The 20,841-nt window shown below is 36.0% G+C and overlaps 1 protein-coding gene across 1 annotated transcript in view; it reads left to right on the plus strand.

Moving 5' to 3' along the window:
• Positions 1 to 11,910, plus strand: part of LOC149413519 (E3 ubiquitin-protein ligase TRIM33-like) — an 88,968-nt gene extending 77,058 nt beyond the window's left edge. The window contains exons 18-19 of the mRNA XM_089644387.1: positions 2,947 to 3,099; positions 5,858 to 11,910. Coding sequence (XP_089500513.1) covers positions 2,947 to 3,099; positions 5,858 to 6,055 — 351 coding nt within the window. The 3' untranslated portion in view covers positions 6,056 to 11,910. The remainder of the gene's footprint in view (positions 1 to 2,946; positions 3,100 to 5,857) is intronic.
• The last annotated feature ends 8,931 nt before the right edge of the window (positions 11,911 to 20,841 follow it).

Below are 20,841 nucleotides of genomic sequence, written 5' to 3' on the forward strand. Positions count from 1 at the left end.
TCCATCACACTTCGACCATCTCGGTCGGAGAAAGCAGAACCCCAGACGGGGGAATGGGCATTAAAATCGCCTAATATAAAGAAAGGAGGGCTTAGTTGACTTACAATTTGCAACCAAGTTTGTTTATTGAAGTGGGCTGTTGGGGGAAGATAGACTGAAATAAAGGATGTGTCCTTTATTTTAGCTGCAACCATTTGGAAGTCAGCATTGGGGGGTTTGATATTATTTATTGGGGAAAATGATATGGATTTTTTAATAAAAAGGGCAGCACCGCCGCCCGAACCTTCCGGGCGATCGTCGCGGAGACAGGAATACCCTCCCACATTAAAGTGGGTGGATGGAGTAAACCAAGTCTCCGAGATAGCAGCCAAAGAAATAAAGTTGGAATTTAATAGGTTAAGGAGATCAGATTTGTTAGAAATAGCACTTCGGCTATTCCACTGAAGTATTCTGACATCCTGAAGAGCCATTTTGAATAAATGATTTTAATGTGGAAATAATAGTAGCAGCGTTGGACGGTAGATTAGTTTGAGAAGAAATAAGGTCAATTAGAAGCATAATAAGAGTTTGGATAAATGAAGAATTGTCTTGGGAGAGTTTTTCAGAAAGTTTAAGAGAGTTCATTGAGGACGGATTATAATTATTTGCACACCCATTTGTGGCATTTGAAAGAGGTGAACCATTGGGATTTAAGAGCAGTGAGTTGTGTTGTTGCTGATCGTATCCAGGAGCCGGTTTAGAGATAGCGTTTTTGTATGTGAATTTAGTTGAACGAGAAGAAGTTGTTGTAGTGGAGGGAAGAGGGTTGGATGAGGAGTTGCTGGATAAAGCCTCAGCAAATGATTTTTTGACAGGCGGGAATAATTTAGAAGCCTGCAGAAAAGACAAGTTCTGGGAGGCCATAGAAATTTTTATATTTTTTTGGCGAGATTGTTCTGGGCAAGAAGTGTTGATAGCTGTATGTGAGCCTGAGCAGTTAAAACATTTAGGTGAGGAGGAAGAAGGACATTGGTCAGCTGCGTGGTTTTCTCCACATTTAAAACATCTGGGTTGAGATCTGCATGCAGCTTTGGTATGACCAAAACGGCAGCAATTGAAACATTGAGTGGTGGGATAAGTATACATTTCAACTGGTAATGAGTTGAAGAATAAATATATATGGGAGGGAAGAGATTGACCTTCAAAGGTGATAACAACAGATTGGGAGGGCTTCCAGGTAATTATACCCTCAGAGGAGTCCTTGTAATTTAGCCTCCTGGCTTTTATGGGATTGCCAATATGTTGGGGGGTTGAAAGTGAAGACAGAATTTCTTCGATGGACAGATCGGTCGAGATACCTCTGACCAGGCCCATGCGAGTGACATTGAAAGTAGGGATATATGCCTTGAACTTTGAATTAGATGAAATGAAGATATTTTTGATGAAACTGTTGGCAGCTGACCCTGAGAGGAATTCGACGGAGATTCGGAAGCGACCCTCGGCTTTTACACCTCCAGGTTTGATTGAAAGATTCTTGCTATTTGATAGGAATTTGCCAAATTCAAGAGGGTGGATAGTTTTTCCTTGCTCAGTTTTTTGGGCGTATGCTATGAATGGGCCACGGGAATGAGGAGAATAAAAGTTTGTTGGAGGAAGTTGAGAAAGTGCTGGTGGGGACAGTGAAGTCGAAGGCAAGTCAAGTTTTATTGGGGAAGAAGGAGTAAATTTCCTTTTTTTGGTAGAAGTCAAGATGACAGAATCACTGTCAGAAATTTCTACATTTTCCCCGTCTGGGGGGTCTGGAGAGGGATCTGGGGGCTTTGTAGGGGGTCCAGGAGGGAAATCTTCCTCCATTATTCACAACAGTAAACAACTACAATAATTGTATGAAAAATGACAGAAGTAAAAAAGTTTATAAATATCTGGAAATCAGCAGCGAAAAGTGACTCCTGGAAGATCAGGAGGGAGAAGAAACCTCAAGGCACAACACACTACACTTTTTTTTTGCCAGAAAACAAAAAAGAATGGTAAAAAATTAATTTTAGATAGAGCAAAACAAAACAACTGATGACAGCCAAATGTTATTGTTGCAATCTCCACAAATATACTTAAAAACGAAATAAAATGTAATTTTGTAATTTTTTTAAAGGAATAAATTGAATTGAATTGAAAAAAAACCCCCTCCCCCTCCCTCAAATCCCTCCCACCAAAGAACCAAACTAAATAAAACCCCATATTTCTGCACTTAAAAATTTAGTTTTAAAATAGCTAGTTAATGACACGGATGTGTCGAAACCGGTCGCTAATTTTATAAAAAAATTATACGTAACAAATGTACATTGTGAATAATAAAAACTCATTAAAAACAAAAAATGTCTAGAAATTGTTACATAGTGAATGCCAATGAAATACAAAAAATTCTATTAAGATCTTTCGACTTCTAAGCCCCAGACCAGCCAAAGAAATTAAATGAAGATTTGCTCTCTGAGGCGCACTTTGAAAGTCTCCATTGGAGAGGAGACCCTTGCAGTAACAGCATATATTTAATTAAGCATTTTTTCATAGACAGTCCATACATAGACTGAATGCTGTAGAAATCAGATCCCTGAGGTGTATGTGTGGTAAAACCATGTACGATCGTGTGAGATGAGGAGATGTGGAGATCCGCAAAGAATACAAGGCTGATGTAAGTGTAATGAGTAAGATTAAGAAAGGGACGCTTAAATGGTTTGGGCACGTAAAGCAAATGAGCTAAGAAAGAGTGTAAGGAGAATATATGACACAAATGTGAATTTCCTGAAAATCTTCATACATAAAACTGAATTTTCGAAAAAAAAAAAAAAAACTTTCTGTGTTAAACATCATCAATAATTATAGAGTATCTTCCACTCTGGAACGTGCCACAAACGTGCCCACGGGTCTTATGTATATGTAGATGAATATAATGAATGTTGGTTGTAATTTCAGAACACCGACTACCACAGTAAGATCCGGCGGCCGATGGCGCTGGACACCATCCGCCTGAAGCTGCAGCCCGCCAACCCCGCCCAATACACGCACGTCTCTCAGCTGGTGGCCGACTGCCGCCTCATGTTCGCCAACGCGTATCTCTACAACCCCGTGAGTTGATAATCATCAAACCTTGCAAACACTTTATCATTATTACCGTTGGCTCTCGGGAGAATAGGACCATGGTCCTCCTGTTACCTGGGCTGTCTTTTCATTAAGGCTGGACCATTGGCAACTTAGATAAATGGGTGCTTTTATACACGGTGTCCAGATACTATTAAATCTGCAACATAGCGAATCCAAAAAAAAAAAAATATTCCGATCTGACCATTTTTTTTAAATTTCCCATTTTTTTCGGGTTAAAGAGCTTTTGGAGTCGAGATAAATTTAAAATGTCAAAATTGAGCCACGCAGGGCGGATGATTCTCTGACCTGGGGGCCTACTCTGTATCTTTCGGGTTAGCAAACCAGTAACTTTGTAGTTTAACCTTTCCTTGCCGGTGCTGTCAACTAAGTGAACATCGTCTCTAATTAATAAAATATCTCTGTAAATATACTAAATACAGAGTTCAACTTTTAGGTATTTCTCCGCAATACATTTAGGTATTGTGTAAGTAATTACAATACATAAATATTTACCGAGTGTATAGCACCGCAGGACGAGGAATTTTTGAACACCGTAAGGGAAGGGTTATAACAGGACACTTTCCTGAAAAATTGAAATACAGCTTCCTCACCCCGATATTTAAAAAATGAGGTGAGCAATTATAGACCGATCTGCCTTTTATCAACTATTCCAAAAATGTTTAAAAAACTTCTTTTAAATAAAATCATTCATTGTATCAAGCCAGTAATTTCTCCTAACCAGCATGGTTTTACTTCAGGAAAGTCTACTTTGTCCAATCTCTTAATTTACCAAAACTATATATCAGAATCCATGTCTAAGAAGTTACAAGTTGATTCAGTCTATACTGATTTCAGCAAAGCATTTGACAAGGTTAATCACGATCTGTTGTTAAAAAAGCTTCATAAATTAGGAATAGCAGGGTATCTATACATGTGGTTTAACAGTTATTTAAGTAACAGGCAATTGGCCGTTAAAATTGATGGTTTTATTTCTTATAAATTTAAAGCTACCAGCGGTGTCCCCCAAGGGTCACTTTTGGGACCAATTTTATTTTTGATATTTGTGAACGATGTGCTCACTATATTCAACGATGTCGAAGTTTCAATGTTTGCGGACGATATGAAAATATACAAAGCTATAAGAAATATGAACGACTGTCAAACATTGTCAAATAACTTGCGTAAACTATTTGTTTGGTGCCAAGAGAACTATCTAGAACTAAATATAAACAAATGTCTAATTATGAGATTTCATAGAATAAAAAATCCAATTATTTATGATTACTCCATCAATGATGTAGTTCTAACCGCTGTAACTGAGGTGAATGATTTAGGTGTAAACTTTGACCAAAAACTGAATTTTATAAATCATATTGAAATTACTTCAAATAAAGGTTTGAAAATGTTGGGTTTTGTTATAAGAATTTGCAGCCAATTTAAAAATATTCAAACATATAAACATTTGTATGTGTCATTGGTTAGAAGTCAAATTGAGTACAACTCGACAGTGTGGGCACCTAGTTACGCTAGTCATTCACTCACGATAGAAAGAATTCAAAAAAAATTCTTAAGATTTATTAATTTCAGAATGGGTATTACAAGGGAATGCGTCAACTATGATTATCTACTATGTCAGCTTAATTTATTAAAATTATCTGAACGTAGAATAGTTAATGACCTAAAATGTTTATATAAAATCATAAATTCAATAATTGACAGCCCTGAACTATTATACTTGATTTCCTTACATATACCTCGCAAACCAACATTGAGGCATTATCTACCGTTCTATTGTGATAACTCCAACACAGAATCTCAATTCTATACTCCCATTCGCCGTATACAAAATTTGGGTAATGACTATAAAGATGTTGTTGATATATTCAACACATCATTCACCACATATAAACAAGTCATTACCCAATTTATTTTGGAAAAAAGAATATCAAATACAATATAATTTAATGAAATAAAAACAATATTTTTTGTTTAAAACCACGAATTTTTATTAATTTTAAGACCGACCGGTTTCGCTACACTCGAGCATCGTCAGGGTACAAAATTAAACTAATCAATAATACAAAATGTGTCATTACATACACTAATTTTTTTTCTTTTAATATATTGTTGTTTCATTTTGGTTTTACTTTCTATCTCCCTCTGTATGTATATATAATGACACATTTTGTATTATTGATTAGTTTAATTTTGTACCCTGATGATGCTCGAGTGTAGCGAAACCGGTCGGTCTTAAAATTAATAAAAATTCGTGTTTTAAACAAAAAATATTGTTTTTATTTCATTAAAATGTTAAACCACAAAGTGATTGCTTTCTACGAAAATACAATATAATTTAACTACAGAAACTAAGTAGCTTCATTTTATTTCGTTTTTGACATTATTTTTGTTTAAGAGGTTGTGTTTTATTATGTATTCTATTTCCTTTTTGATTTTGTTTTGTGATTTTACTTTGACTTTGTTTTATTTTTGATTTGTTGTGTTCTTTGTAAAAAACAAGAAAATAACATGTAAAAGCCCTGCCGGGCATAAATTAATAAATAAATAAATAACGGGTTTGTGACTTGGCTAAACTGGCGACGGGAAAGTTTCTTAAGATACAGAGTAGGCCCCCTGATTTGTTGCGCGGTGTACCTAGTTTTATCGCCCGGCCATCTGAAGTTTCAGCACTCTTTTTTTTCTTGTGGAACAACAGCTTATACTTATCTTTGTTTTTGTTTTGTAGCCTGACTCCGTAGTCTACAAAGATGCCAAACGCCTTGAAGAATTCTTCGATCAGCAACTAGAAAAGTGGCTGCCGGAATACACGTACAACTGTAAACCTGGTATTCTCCTCGACGATGACCAGAGCCAGTCCCTGCAGCAAGCCAAGAGGCCGCGTCTCGCCTCGCACCACTCAGCCAACAGCATCACCATAGACTGACAGTTGGCCGCGCCGACCCCATCGGCACCCCCCGCTACCAACGACAGTGATGTTATGGCCGGCATTACCGCTGGCACCCCTGGCTCCATTAGCACCGTTGGCACCATTGCCACTATCGACTCCGACAGCGTGGTGCCGTGCGCACAGGGGCAGTACTGACTACGAGAATATCCCAAGAGGTCCGCCCCCACCTACCAGAAGAATTACATGAACTGGCCCTTTTGGTTTTGACTTGTCAGTTACGATGCCCTTCAACCAGATATTCCAGATATATTTGACTTCGACTAGTGTTGTTTTTGACATTTCACGGATGTAACTATCCCAATAAAAGTAGAAGGTGGACATTGTGAACTTAATTACTGTTAATACGTCATAATTCTGAACATAGCTTGTATTAAGTTACGTCAACTCTTCTTGGAATAAAATAATATGAATTACGTAAACGGCAATTCATCACCGCGTGAATCGTATTTCAGTCAGTTTTACGCAAATGGAGACTATATGTGATGCACAGTTAAAGTGGTTTCATTGTACGACAATTCCCTTGCGTCAATGATTGATTGTTTGTATAAATTTGGATAAAAACATCACGACGCTCCTGAGTTTATTTATTATTATAGTTCTTTTAAACTAATCCATTTTATCACTGCTGTTTTAAAGATATGTTCAAAAAGATAAATGAATCTTTGTGATTGTAAAATTATCCCTTTCGTTTAATTCACGTGTTATGTGTGTGAAGTTTACTGGTTTCACGGGGAATACCTTTACGGGCGACATTCAAACTGTTTATTATTATCATTATGTATTGTGAAGAAGGATTGTGACGAATATTTCTTTATTGTGAAATGGAGATGGCCAAATCCACGGTGCTGTAAATCGGGATGAACAACTTGTTTTAGGAGTTGATTTATTAATATTGCCATTCAGTAACACCCCGAGTTGTGAAAACTGCTGCGTCACATTTTACACTCTATTCTATTTGAAACATCTAATACCCAAGCTTCGTGTGTTTTAACTCCCAGAATCTGATCGTACTACTTCCGAATGAAACTCCAGAATTAACAAAACGCTGTAGACTTGTTATTTTTTTATGTGAATACCGCACAAGAGTCGCAAGTAAGACTATGGCATCCCCGATTGGGGTATACTGTGAGGCTGAAAGTAGTGGGGAGGGTAAGAGGAAGGTGGGGAAGTACCTGGCTATTCAGATCTGGTCACCAAACACTTCCCAAGCTATTTCAAGCTACGTTTCAATTCTTCCACTGGCACATTATAATTGGAGAGGACATGGTCTGGCAGGAGAAACAATTGTTAATTCTGAGCTCTCCACCTTGAGATGGAATGGTATTTACATATCTCTGTATTACCAGCAGTTTATTAATTACATTACCGCTACAGGTGCCATCTGGGATGACCACTTCTATCTATAATCTAAGATATCTCACATCTTGGGTAAATGGCACTACATAATATTAATTGGTTGACCGTTGCTAAATAGTATTAAATTCGACTTACTTAAAGATTTATAGAACTCATCACTTATTACTGTACATGCTGGGGGTATTACTGTACATGCTTTTGTTAAGTTGTTTAGAGTCGAATGTCTATTCCTAGTTTGCAATGTTCTCTAGATGACTTGAATTATCACTGTAAAAATAATATGGATTTTATTATGTTGAATTATTTATGTGGATGTGTATTGATTAAACTGACTGCTGGTAAGAAGGAAGACTTGGTTTTGTATACTACAGTGAAACTCTCAGTGAAAGCTTTTCCGAGGGAATGGAAAAAAAACTTAAGCATGAAAACTTCTGTGTGGGGAACTTCTGTAGATTTCACTGTATTGAATAATATGTGACCCTTGGAAGCCGTAAAATTTAGCATTTAGTTTGTAAGGTTTTTCAAGGGACTTACATCATTTACTTTACAATGGGGAAAAATGTTATATTACGTAAATGGGTTAAATTAGCCACTCGAGCGATGAAGATTTGCGGGTGTTCGGTTTTCGATTCGGCCATAAGATTTAATTAATATCACGTGTCCAGATATTAATATGAATTCTTATTACTTAATAGCTAATCGGAGTTTTTTGAACGTAACTTATGATTCGCGCGTGAATATCTGCCATACTCTTTTCTAGTGTTCACGCACAATGCGTTGACTACGGGTTTATCGTCAGTTGCTCTCTACTGACAGTGCTATTCTATGACTTAATGGTGTCTAAGCATGATTTGAATGTTAAGTTTGTTCTGGATGTTGGAAATTCACTATTAATAACTGTTTCTATAACTACAATTTATCGGAATACATAAAGGATTTGGCGGAGAAGGAGTGGATTGAGATGAATTCCTTGGCGATGATGAATAGTACACCCAAAATGTTCTTTTAGATTGTGTTTTATGCTTACAATAAAGATACAAATAAGAATGATATTGTCTTCATAGCTAGAGTCACTTGACATTGTAATAACTCCACGGCAGCATGAGAAAAAATGTTAAAAGTCAGTATAATTTGGGTAGCGCCGTGCACGAAAACCAGTTTTAAAGAGTAGCATATCGGTAGGCGACTTGTGGTTGCATCACAGTCTCGTAGCTGGTAAGTATCTCTGGGTACGAAGCTGTTTAATGATTTCAACTACAATTTGACCGTCTGCCCCGGTGATAAGCAACGCGTGGCCCACAAGCCTTTTCATAAAGAAATATTCAACGTTTTCTCTTTTGTTAAAGGGTTTGGCGATAGGCTTTCATCAAAGTTTAGAATCAGCCGTTCAAAATAACAAGTTTATTTTTACATAAAAAAAAAAGCATTTCGGGTTTCGACATAAATTTTGAAAATTTTTCACCTTCGCAGCACAGCGCTTTTTTGATGCAATAAATTTTGTTTAACTTCCCGAGTGATAAAAATCAACAGCATTTATTAAATTGAACAAACTAGCAAAAATTTGTCTGCGACGTTTTCTGATTTCGGATTTCCGAATGCTGTGATCAAATATGTTACGTTTTCAAAATCTGTATTAGAAAATGTATATGTCGATACGAAATAAGAGTTTCGCCACAAACTTTTTTGTCTTGTCTATTTTGAATCAGCCGAAATAATGTTTTTTTTGCTAAAAATCAACAGCATTTATTGGTTTGGGCTTGGAGACGGCAAAGTTGACCGTGCCTGCAAATAAATTGAAAATGGATAAATTTGCTCTTCGGTTGAAAGGTTTATCATCACTGTTTTGTTTATCTCATATTTTTAGGTATTATAAAAAAGAATTGAAAGATCGTTAAATTTATAAAAATCACCTACCTAAATTTATCGCTCGAGTGGTCGAGAAGTTTTTAATTTTTGTCTGCAAGAGGCGAAAAAACTACTTTTATAAAATTACCTAAGCGTGAAAACTTCTGATGTGAGTTTGACTGTAGTTCTACAAAATAATGAATGAACTATTTATGTACTGTCATGTATTTATGTACAAATCAAAGATGGGAGTTTATCGAATGTATTTAGGTTTTTACACAATTAATTTTTAAGTATTGTTTTCTTTGTGGTACTTATTTTAACCGTTGTAAAATGAGCTTTTGTGTTCATTTACTCTATTTTACATGCATGAGGTAGATAATACCATGAATATATATTTACGAAATAGCTTTTGCGTCTCTATACTTACCATATTTTTATTAGACTTGATTATGCAATCGACTGCAACAGATTCCTAAATATTTTTTCAGAAAATGGATTGTGTTGTGTTACTGTAATTAAATTATAATATATGCCAGATGTAGATGGTTTATAATATTAAAACAAGACAAATCTCAAAGTTAATAATATTTGCAATAATAATTGGTATAAAAATATTAGTAACAAATTGTTAGATATTACGTGTAAATATGAAAAGCTGCTTATGTCAGTATTCTCGCGGTGGAAATTCTGGTAACCAGTATTGATTGACGCAGTAGAAATTTTGGTTTACAATTGGTTGCCAGAATTACATTTTCTATATAAATGTATCGTTAAAAAATATTAGACAAAAAATTACTCTATAAAATAAGGTTCCTTGAAAAAATACAAAACTAGGTGTTATATTTAAAGAATACAGTAATTTTATACAAGATCAGTGCAATGCATTTATTTTGTTGTAAATGGGATATTTTAATAAGTAACTCTTTAATTTACGCTTTGTTGCCTGATCCAAAATGTAGCCAAAACACATTCTTATTAGTATTATAGATAATATTAACATCGTCACACTGAATTTACGACTCGATAACTCACTACTTTCTACATAATATAGAAACTTATGACTAAAGCTAATCTCCGAGATGTCTACCGAATTCAACAACAGTCTTTTATTTTTAATGAGTTCTCTGGCATCTATATTTGGACATACACAGTTACCCGTCCAAAGCCAGCAGCTCTTTTTAGAGGTTGTCAGTTCATTTAATCCGTGGCTCACCTCTGTTATTCTTTCCTAACCTACGACTTTATCCAATGATATTGGAATTACAGTGAAACTCTTAAGAAGTTTTCAAGGGACGGGAATAAACTTCTTAAGTGGGAAAACCTTACGCGCGGGATAAATCGTTCCATTTTTCAAATTCAATCTTCAAAGGACCGAAAAAACCAAACTTCTTAAGCGAGTTTCTCTGTACATCTGTTAGTCGTGCCATGTGCCTAAGATAGTATAAACACCTTCCTATATAAATGCCTACACAAAAGATGGCCACCGATCTTGTTCAAACGTAAGTTCTTATATGTATATATGTAATATAAATGTTTGTTTGTTCAAAGTCTTAAATCTCCGAAAGGTCTTCACTTATTGTTTTTAAATTTTGACGTTGCATTCGAATACGTGTGTGTGTTTTTAGATACCTATTTTATATTGATGTCATCTGTGAAAGGTAAAAACGCGCCATTGTTTCTCTATCTGCACAGACAGACTGAGCACACACATTGCTGTGGAAGGGTACAGCTAGTAATGTATAAGAACTAATATAACACAGCAGTCATATTTTAAAATTGAATTTAAGAATTACAGTGAACTTCTTATAAGGTTTTTCAGAGGGACCGGGGAAAAGACTTCTTGTGTTGAAAAACCACGGCATAAATTAAGTCACTTTTTAATTTCAGTTTTTAACCTGTAGGAGTCTGCAAGAACATTCAATAAATAAAAATACATTTTTGTTAAGGCCAACATGAAGACAATACCATACTTGATAAAGTAACATTTTGATTGTGTGTTTAAGAAACGCTGTAGAAGTAATATCCAAAGGCAAAATCTAGGTATTAGGTCGACACTGCAATTGCAGTGCTTCGTAACGTGCGTGGGCACAATTCTTCAACACTGCAATTGCAGGGATCCGGCTCCTGAGGGTTAAAGGACAAAAAACAAAACTTCCTTAATGTCATGTATACATACGCGAGCCAAACTGCCTAGCTGAACCTCAACTTATGGGAAAGGAACGAAGCAACCGCACATGGCGCGAAACGCCGCTTGCAGTTGCTTTGTTCACAAATGTATACGTACCATAAGATATCACTGTAACATATTGATAACAAAGACACATATGTATCTATCACTAGAGGGCATTGTAATTGTTTAGGCATTTATTGAAGTGGGTGTAAGACAGTATTATCAACACTTAAATCATATTTTCATATATATATCTTCAAATCACACACTCGGGAGCAGAGCTCTTGCAAACTTAGGAATATAATATCACTATCTTTACATTAGATAGATGTGATGATCTCTAAAAATACATATATGTAATGCGTATGAATCTGAATTGAAAGATCCCAAGCAAGTGTCCGTTGGTATGGACATATCATGTAATGCGTATGAATCTGAATTGAAAGATCCCAAGCAAGTGTCCGTTGGTATGGACATATCATGTAATGCGTATGAATCTGAATTGAAAGATCCCAAGCAAGTGTCCGTTGGTATGGACACGTATCATGTAATGCGTATGAATCTGAATTGAATGATCCCAAGCAAGTGTCCGTTGGTATGGACACGTATCATGTAATGCGTATGAATCTGAATTGAAAGATCCCAAGCAAGTGTCCGTTGGTATGGACATATCATGTAATGCGTATGAATCTGAATTGAAAGATCCCAAGCAAGTGTCCGTTGGTATGGACATATCATGTAATGCGTATGAATCTGAATTGAAAGATCCCAAGCAAGTGTCCGTTGGTATGGACACGTATCATGTAATGCGTATGAATCTGAATTGAATGATCCCAAGCAAGTGTCCGTTGGTATGGACATATCATGTAATGCGTATGAATCTGAATTGAAAGATCCCAAGCAAGTGTCCGTTGGTATGGACATATCATGTAATGCGTATGAATCTGAATTGAAAGATCCCAAGCAAGTGTCCGTTGGTATGGACATATCATGTAATGCGTATGAATCTGAATTGAATGATCCCAAGCAAGTGTCCGTTGGTATGGACATATCATGTAATGCGTATGAATCTGAATTGAAAGATCCCAAGCAAGTGTCCGTTGGTATGGACATATCATGTAATGCGTATGAATCTGAATTGAAAGATCCCAAGCAAATGTCCGTTGGTATGGACATATCATGTAATGCGTATGAATCTGAATTGAAAGATCCCAAGCAAGTGTCCGTTGGTATGGACACGTATCATGTAATGCGTATGAATCTGAATTGAATGATCCCAAGCAAGTGTCCGTTGGTATGGACATATCATGTAATGCGTATGAATCTGAATTGAAAGATCCCAAGCAAGTGTCCGTTGGTATGGACATATCATGTAATGCGTATGAATCTGAATTGAAAGATCCCAAGCAAGTGTCCGTTGGTATGGACATATCATGTAATGCGTATGAATCTGAATTGAAAGATCCCAAGCAAGTGTACGTTGGTATGGACATATCATGTAATGCGTATGAATCTGAATTGAAAGATCCCAAGCAAGTGTCCGTTGGTATGGACACGTATCATGTAATGCGTATGAATCTGAATTGAATGATCCCAAGCAAGTGTCCGTTGGTATGGACATATCATGTAATGCGTATGAATCTGAATTGAAAGATCCCAAGCAAGTGTCCGTTGGTATGGACATATCATGTAATGCGTATGAATCTGAATTGAAAGATCCCAAGCAAGTGTCCGTTGGTATGGACATATCATGTAATGCGTATGAATCTGAATTGAAAGATCCCAAGCAAGTGTCCGTTGGTATGGACATATCATGTAATGCGTATGAATCTGAATTGAAAGATCCCAAGCAAGTGTACGTTGGTATGGACATATCATGTAATGCGTATGAATCTGAATTGAAAGATCCCAAGCAAGTGTCCGTTGGTATGGACGTATGATGTAATGCGTATGAATCTGAATTGAAAGATCCCAAGCAAGTGTCCGTTGGTATGGACGTATGATGTAATGCGTATGAATCTGAATTGAATGATCCCAAGCAAGTGTCCGTTGGTATGGACATATCATGTAATGCGTATGAATCTGAATTGAAAGATCCCAAGCAAGTGTCCGTTGGTATGGACGTATGATGTAATGCGTATGAATCTGAATTGAATGATCCCAAGCAAGTGTCCGTTGGTATGGACGTATGATGTAATGCGTATGAATCTGAATTGAAAGATCCCAAGCAAGTGTACGTTGGTATGGACATATCATGTAATGCGTATGAATCTGAATTGAAAGATCCCAAGCAAGTGTCCGTTGGTATGGACGTATGATGTAATGCGTATGAATCTGAATTGAAAGATCCCAAGCAAGTGTCCGTTGGTATGGACGTATGATGTAATGCGTATGAATCTGAATTGAATGATCCCAAGCAAGTGTCCGTTGGTATGGACGTATGATGTAATGCGTATGAATCTGAATTGAAAGATCCCAAGCAAGTGTCCGTTGGTATGGACGTATGATGTAATGCGTATGAATCTGAATTGAATGATCCCAAGCAAGTGTCCGTTGGTATGGACATATCATGTAATGCGTATGAATCTGAATTGAAAGATCCCAAGCAAGTGTCCGTTGGTATGGACATATCATGTAATGCGTATGAATCTGAATTGAAAGATCCCAAGCAAGTGTACGTTGGTATGGACATATCATGTAATGCGTATGAATCTGAATTGAAAGATCCCAAGCAAGTGTCCGTTGGTATGGACGTATGATGTAATGCGTATGAATCTGAATTGAAAGATCCCAAGCAAGTGTCCGTTGGTATGGACGTATGATGTAATGCGTATGAATCTGAATTGAATGATCCCAAGCAAGTGTCCGTTGGTATGGACATATCATGTAATGCGTATGAATCTGAATTGAAAGATCCCAAGCAAGTGTCCGTTGGTATGGACGTATGATGTAATGCGTATGAATCTGAATTGAATGATCCCAAGCAAGTGTCCGTTGGTATGGACGTATGATGTAATGCGTATGAATCTGAATTGAAAGATCCCAAGCAAGTGTACGTTGGTATGGACATATCATGTAATGCGTATGAATCTGAATTGAAAGATCCCAAGCAAGTGTCCGTTGGTATGGACGTATGATGTAATGCGTATGAATCTGAATTGAAAGATCCCAAGCAAGTGTCCGTTGGTATGGACGTATGATGTAATGCGTATGAATCTGAATTGAATGATCCCAAGCAAGTGTCCGTTGGTATGGACATATCATGTAATGCGTATGAATCTGAATTGAAAGATCCCAAGCAAGTGTCCGTTGGTATGGACGTATGATGTAATGCGTATGAATCTGAATTGAAAGATCCCAAGCAAGTGTCCGTTGGTATGGACGTATGATGTAATGCGTATGAATCTGAATTGAAAGATCCCAAGCAAGTGTACGTTGGTATGGACATATCATGTAATGCGTATGAATCTGAATTGAAAGATCCCAAGCAAGTGTCCGTTGGTATGGACGTATGATGTAATGCGTATGAATCTGAATTGAAAGATCCCAAGCAAGTGTCCGTTGGTATGGACGTATGATGTAATGCGTATGAATCTGAATTGAATGATCCCAAGCAAGTGTCCGTTGGTATGGACATATCATGTAATGCGTATGAATCTGAATTGAAAGATCCCAAGCAAGTGTCCGTTGGTATGGACGTATGATGTAATGCGTATGAATCTGAATTGAATGATCCCAAGCAAGTGTCCGTTGGTATGGACATATCATGTAATGCGTATGAATCTGAATTGAAAGATCCCAAGCAAGTGTCCGTTGGTATGGACGTATGATGTAATGCGTATGAATCTGAATTGAATGATCCCAAGCAAGTGTCCGTTGGTATGGACACATCGTTAATGCAACAAATAAATAATTAATAGTTAAATAATATTATGTATTAATTACAATTATGATTTTAATTTAGTAGCACCATTATTAGGATAATTTTAGTTTGTATACGTTCAATCAAATATCACCCCTTAGTTTATGTTATCACTTTTTAACTGTACGCTTTTGGGAAATGTAAACTAAATTATGTAATGTTACATTATTGTTAAGTTATAAACAATCATATTGTAGATTACTTTTATACTTCTTAAATATATTTTATGATTAATTATGAAAAATTTGTTCTAGGTTGTTATTTTAAACTGTTGTAAATAGATGAATACAATATTATACAGAACTTTAAAGTTTTCGTGCTTTTCAAATTAAACACATCCTTCCCTTTTCTCTCCTCTGTTTCCTAACCACCAAAATATATGTGATGAAATAAAGTAGGTAAGGCATGAAAGCCAGAGTCAAGTTGGCCTCTCCAAAGGTTTGTATTGTATACATGGCCAGTATGACTTAAATCGACCACATATCCGATTTGGGATAACACCTGTATAGCTCAGTCAATCTAGACAAAAAATCGACCCTAACTGGAACAAATTAGGGGAAAACTGAATTTTTGGTAATACTATCTGTTGGTGTTATCAGTATAATGTTATCTATGGCCATTTCCTAATATATTGTCTGTGCTACACAAACCCTAGCTGTCACCACTTGTCAACAGATCGCCAGCTGGGCTGGTTTAATAAATAACATATCAAATACAAACGTGTTATAATATTCGTTCACCACAATACAACATGGTGTCAGGTGTGTCTTAATAAATATATTGTGAGTGAAGTCAAGTCAAGTCACATCAAGAGTCAATAATTTGTATCCAAAACAAATTGTCAAAAGAAATAAAATGTCGAGTCATATTGTGCCTATGGTGATTGTTCCAAATATGGCGGGTGAGTGGAAGAAATTTAAGCAATCATTCCTTATTTATATGATGGCTAATAATTTTAATGAAGAAAAGGAAATTCAAAAAGTGGCCAGGCTTCTACACACGATTGGCCCGAAAGGGGTAGAAATTTTTAACTCATTTGGCCTCACAATTGAGAAAAGTACGCTCGACGGTATTTTACTCCTTTACGATAAACACTTCATACCCACAATAAATGTGACAGTGGAACGATTTAAATTCTTCACGAGGAAGCAAGGCGATAGTGAAACAGTCGAAGATTTTATTGCTTCGCTACAAAATCTAAGTCAAACTTGTGATTTCGGCAATCTACAAACATCCTTAATAAAGGACATATTCATATGTAACCTAAATCGAAATCTTTACTACTTGAAAGAAAGACTTTTACAAGAAACGTTGTTAAACTTGGAAAAAGCGATTAATTTGTCAAGAGCGATTGTTGTATCGAGGGAAAACACAAGAAGTCTTGAGGGGAATATTATACAACAAGTTCTATGAAGCCCTTCTTCATCTTCACTATCAGCCAGAAGTCAATCCGGAAGTCCGAGCAATCATTCCAGAAGTCCATCGGGAAGTCCGAGCAGTCTATCCAGAGGTCAATCCGGAAGTCAGGGCGGAGTCTGTACCAAATGTGGACAAATTCACCGCACAAACTGCCCGGCATCATTAGCTAAATGCTTTAATTGTCTCAAGATTGGGCATTATTCGAAATTTTGTTTTAATAGGAAATTGAAAGGTAGGAAAATTAATGTTAATACATTGTCACAAAGTAAAATACCCAACCACGACTATACAATTGATACATTAAATTGTAACAATATTAATTCAACATTGAATTCATGGCACATTAATTTAAGAATAAATAATGTTATAATTTCATGTCTTATAGATACCGGTGCCAATGTAAATGTTATGTCTTTTACAAATTTTAATAAACTTGGTTTGTCAGAAAAAATTATCACAGAAACAGCATTTAAAATAAATTCATTCGGTGGTACTAACATTCCTACAAAAGGAATTTGTAAGTTAAATTGTTTTTATAATAATGATAAAAATATGTCCATTCCCTTTGTCATCACTGAGTTGAAATCATGTCAAACTATATTAGGGCTAGCTACTTGCAATGCAATGGGAATAATAAAACGTGTGTATTCTAACACGAATAATTCTGAAAATATTCCCAACAATGATTTGTCAATGTATAATTCGAACAATTTAATAAAGAAATTTAACGATGTTTTTCAGGGTCTCGGATGCTTACCTCACGAATGTCATCTAACAGTTCGATCTGATGTTCATCCTAAAATCGATGCACCAAGAAAGATTCCATTCAAGCTGCACGATAAATTAAAAGAAGAATTAGATAGAATGGAGGAAATGAAGGTCATTGTCAAGGTTACAAAACCAACACCGTGGGTGAGTTCCATAGTTGTCGTAGAAAAAAAAAATTCACAGTTACGCATTTGTCTAGATCCACGAAATTTAAATAGGGCTATTTGCAGAACGCATTATCCAACACCTTCAATGGACGAAATTAGGTTTAAAATTAAAGGAGCGAAGTTTTTTTCAAATCTAGACGCATTTTCAGGTTTTTGGATGATACGCTTAGATAGTGAAAGTTCAGATTTATGCACTTTCCAAACACCTTTCGGCAGGTATCAATTTTTAAGACTTCCGTATGGAATTAATTCAGCTCCCGAATTCTTCTCTAGAATAATGACGGAAATATTTGCTGATCTAGAAGGGGTGATAGTTTTCGTTGACGATATTTTAGTATGGGGAGAGAATCTTGAATCTCATGAAAGGAGATTAGAAAATGTTTTTAAAAGAGCCAGAGAAGTAAATTTAAAATTCAATCTAAATAAATGTCACTTTGGCTTACAGGAAGTTACTTTTCTAGGTCATATCTTTAGCAGTCAAGGGATTAGGCCAGATGAGTCAAAGATTAGAGCTATTCGAGAATTATCTACTCCCACTTGTAAGAAAGACTTACAACGGTTTTTAGGTATGATTAATTACTTGGGATCTTTTATCAAAGATTTGTCAAAAGAAACAGAACTTTTAAGGACTTTGCTAAAGAAAGACGTCAGCTGGCAATGGGATGCCAGGATCTCCAGTACTTATTAATTTTGACATTAAAAAACCGTTAAAATTATCAGTAGATTCTTCGCAGAGCGCAGTGGGCGCAGTTATTTTGCAGGAAAGTAGACCGATTGCTTATGCGTCAAAAACACTAACGTCCAGTCAGCAAAATTATGCACAGATAGAGAAGGAATTATATGCAATTTTATTCGGTTGTCAAAAATTCCATCAGTATATTTATGGCCACGTAGTAAATGTTGAAACAGATCATAAACCACTAGTCACACTTTTTAAGAAATCACTTTCTGAAGTTCCCGCAAGGTTACAACGAATGATGATGTCTCTACAATGCTACCATTTAGACGTCAGATATGTACCTGGTAAATTTATGTATATTGCCGATACGTTATCTAGAGCGCCGTTACCTGATACAGAAATAACAGATGCGGAAAAAGAAATTGACATACATATCAATTTACTGATGTCAAGTCTGGCAGTTTCAGAAGAAAAACTGAAATTAATCACTGAGGCGACGAAACAAGATCAGTCTTTATTAACTTTAATGAAATATTATAAAACCGGTTGGCCGTCAAATAAAAATGTAATTGAACCCTGCGTTAAACCATACTGGAATTTTCAAGCAGAAATTCATGTTGTCAATGATCTGGTATTTAAGGGACCTAGTTTAATTATACCGTCAATTTTACGTCCTGAAATTTTAAAAGATGTACATAAAGGTCACTTAGGTATGTCAAAAGCAAAAAGTCTAGTCAGAAATATGATTTTTTGGCCGAATATTAACTCTGATATTAAAAACATTGTCGATCAATGTCAGATTTGTACTAAATTTAAACCTAATAACCCGTCACAGCCTCTTTTGCCCCATGGTATCACTAATTTTCCCTGGGAAAAGGTAGGTGTAGATTTAATGCATTTCAACAACTCAAATTATCTCATTGTTACTGATTATTATTCAAAATACATCGAAAATTCAATGTTACACAATTATAACGCGGAAACTGTAGTCACACACTTAAAATCTATATTTTCACGTCATGGGATACCGTTAACGCTTGTTAGTGATAATGGACCACCATTTCAATCAGCCATTTTTAAAAACTTTTTATATGAGTGGGATATTGAATATATCACCACTAGTCCAAACTATCCTCAGTCAAATGGTCAAGCTGAGAGTTCAGTAAAAATAGTAAAGAATATTTTAAGAAAATGCCTTGAATCCAAAACTGATCCGTATCTTGCTATGTTACATTACAGAAATAGTCCAAAAAATAATTTTCCATCCCCTGCAAGCCTCTTAATGTCACGTCAACTTAGATGTAATTTACCAGTAACATCCAGTCAACTTAGACCAAAAGTCGTGCGATTTAAAGAATATGAAGATAAATTTAAGGGTCGTCAAAACAAAATGAAAAAATATTTTGACAAAAAGGTTCGGAACTTGTCTGAGTTGAAGATAGGCGATAAAGTAGTTTTTAAAAAAGATGTGTCAAGTTCATGGTCACTAGCTACTGTAGTAGAAATTGTTAAAGGATGCCCAAGGTCATATATTGTTGAAACTCCCGATGGTTCAAGATATCGCAGGAATAGGAAACACTTAAATTTAGACAGATCACGTCAGGAATCATCATCACCGCTGAATGGAAATAGTTCATCGGAGAAAGGTGTACGTTTTGACAATGATTTTCATTCCATCCCGTTCTATCCAGGTCCTACAACTTCTGATGAGCTGACAAATAATGAGGCAAGCATTCGAACTCGTTCGGGCAGAATTGTTAATAAACCTGATAGATATAATCCATCTGATTATAATTAAATTTGGTAATTGTATTTCACTTACAGTTTATTACTATGTCATGAATTATGTTTATTTGAAAAGAAAAATTTATATTTGTAATGTTCATCTTGTCTTGACTTGTTTCTCTTTATTAGGAAAAGAGGGATGTTGGTGTTATCAGTATAATGTTATCTATGGCCATTTCCTAATATATTGTCTGTGCTACACAAACCCTAGCTGTCACCACTTGTCAACAGATCGCCAGCTGGGCTGGTTTAATAAATAACATATCAAATACAAACGTGTTATAATATTCGTTCACCACAATACAACACTATCTACCCCAGGGAGTATTTTCACAAAAGTCTCCACTCCTCCCCCGCTTGCTTCCTGCCCTATGCCCCACCAAACATTTAAATTAAATGTTCTACCAAAGCCATTATATCTCCCAAACTAAAACATGTATCAGAAAATTATTTAGAGAACTGAACTTCTTACAAAATTACCTAAAAGTAATGTGAAATAAAACTTTTTGATAACTGTAATAGAGGTGAGCGTTTCGGTTTATTTTTCAAAAAACCGAAAGCGTTCCAGTTTCCGGAACGCTTTTTCCGGTTTCCGGTTTAACGGTTACTAGAAACCGTTTAAACCAATTTAACCGTGTCCAATCCATA

The sequence above is a fragment of the Hesperophylax consimilis genome, chromosome 21, assembly GCF_061612785.1.
Source record: "Hesperophylax consimilis isolate HC1 chromosome 21, BYU_Hcon_1.0, whole genome shotgun sequence".
Taxonomy (NCBI): domain Eukaryota; kingdom Metazoa; phylum Arthropoda; class Insecta; order Trichoptera; family Limnephilidae; genus Hesperophylax; species Hesperophylax consimilis.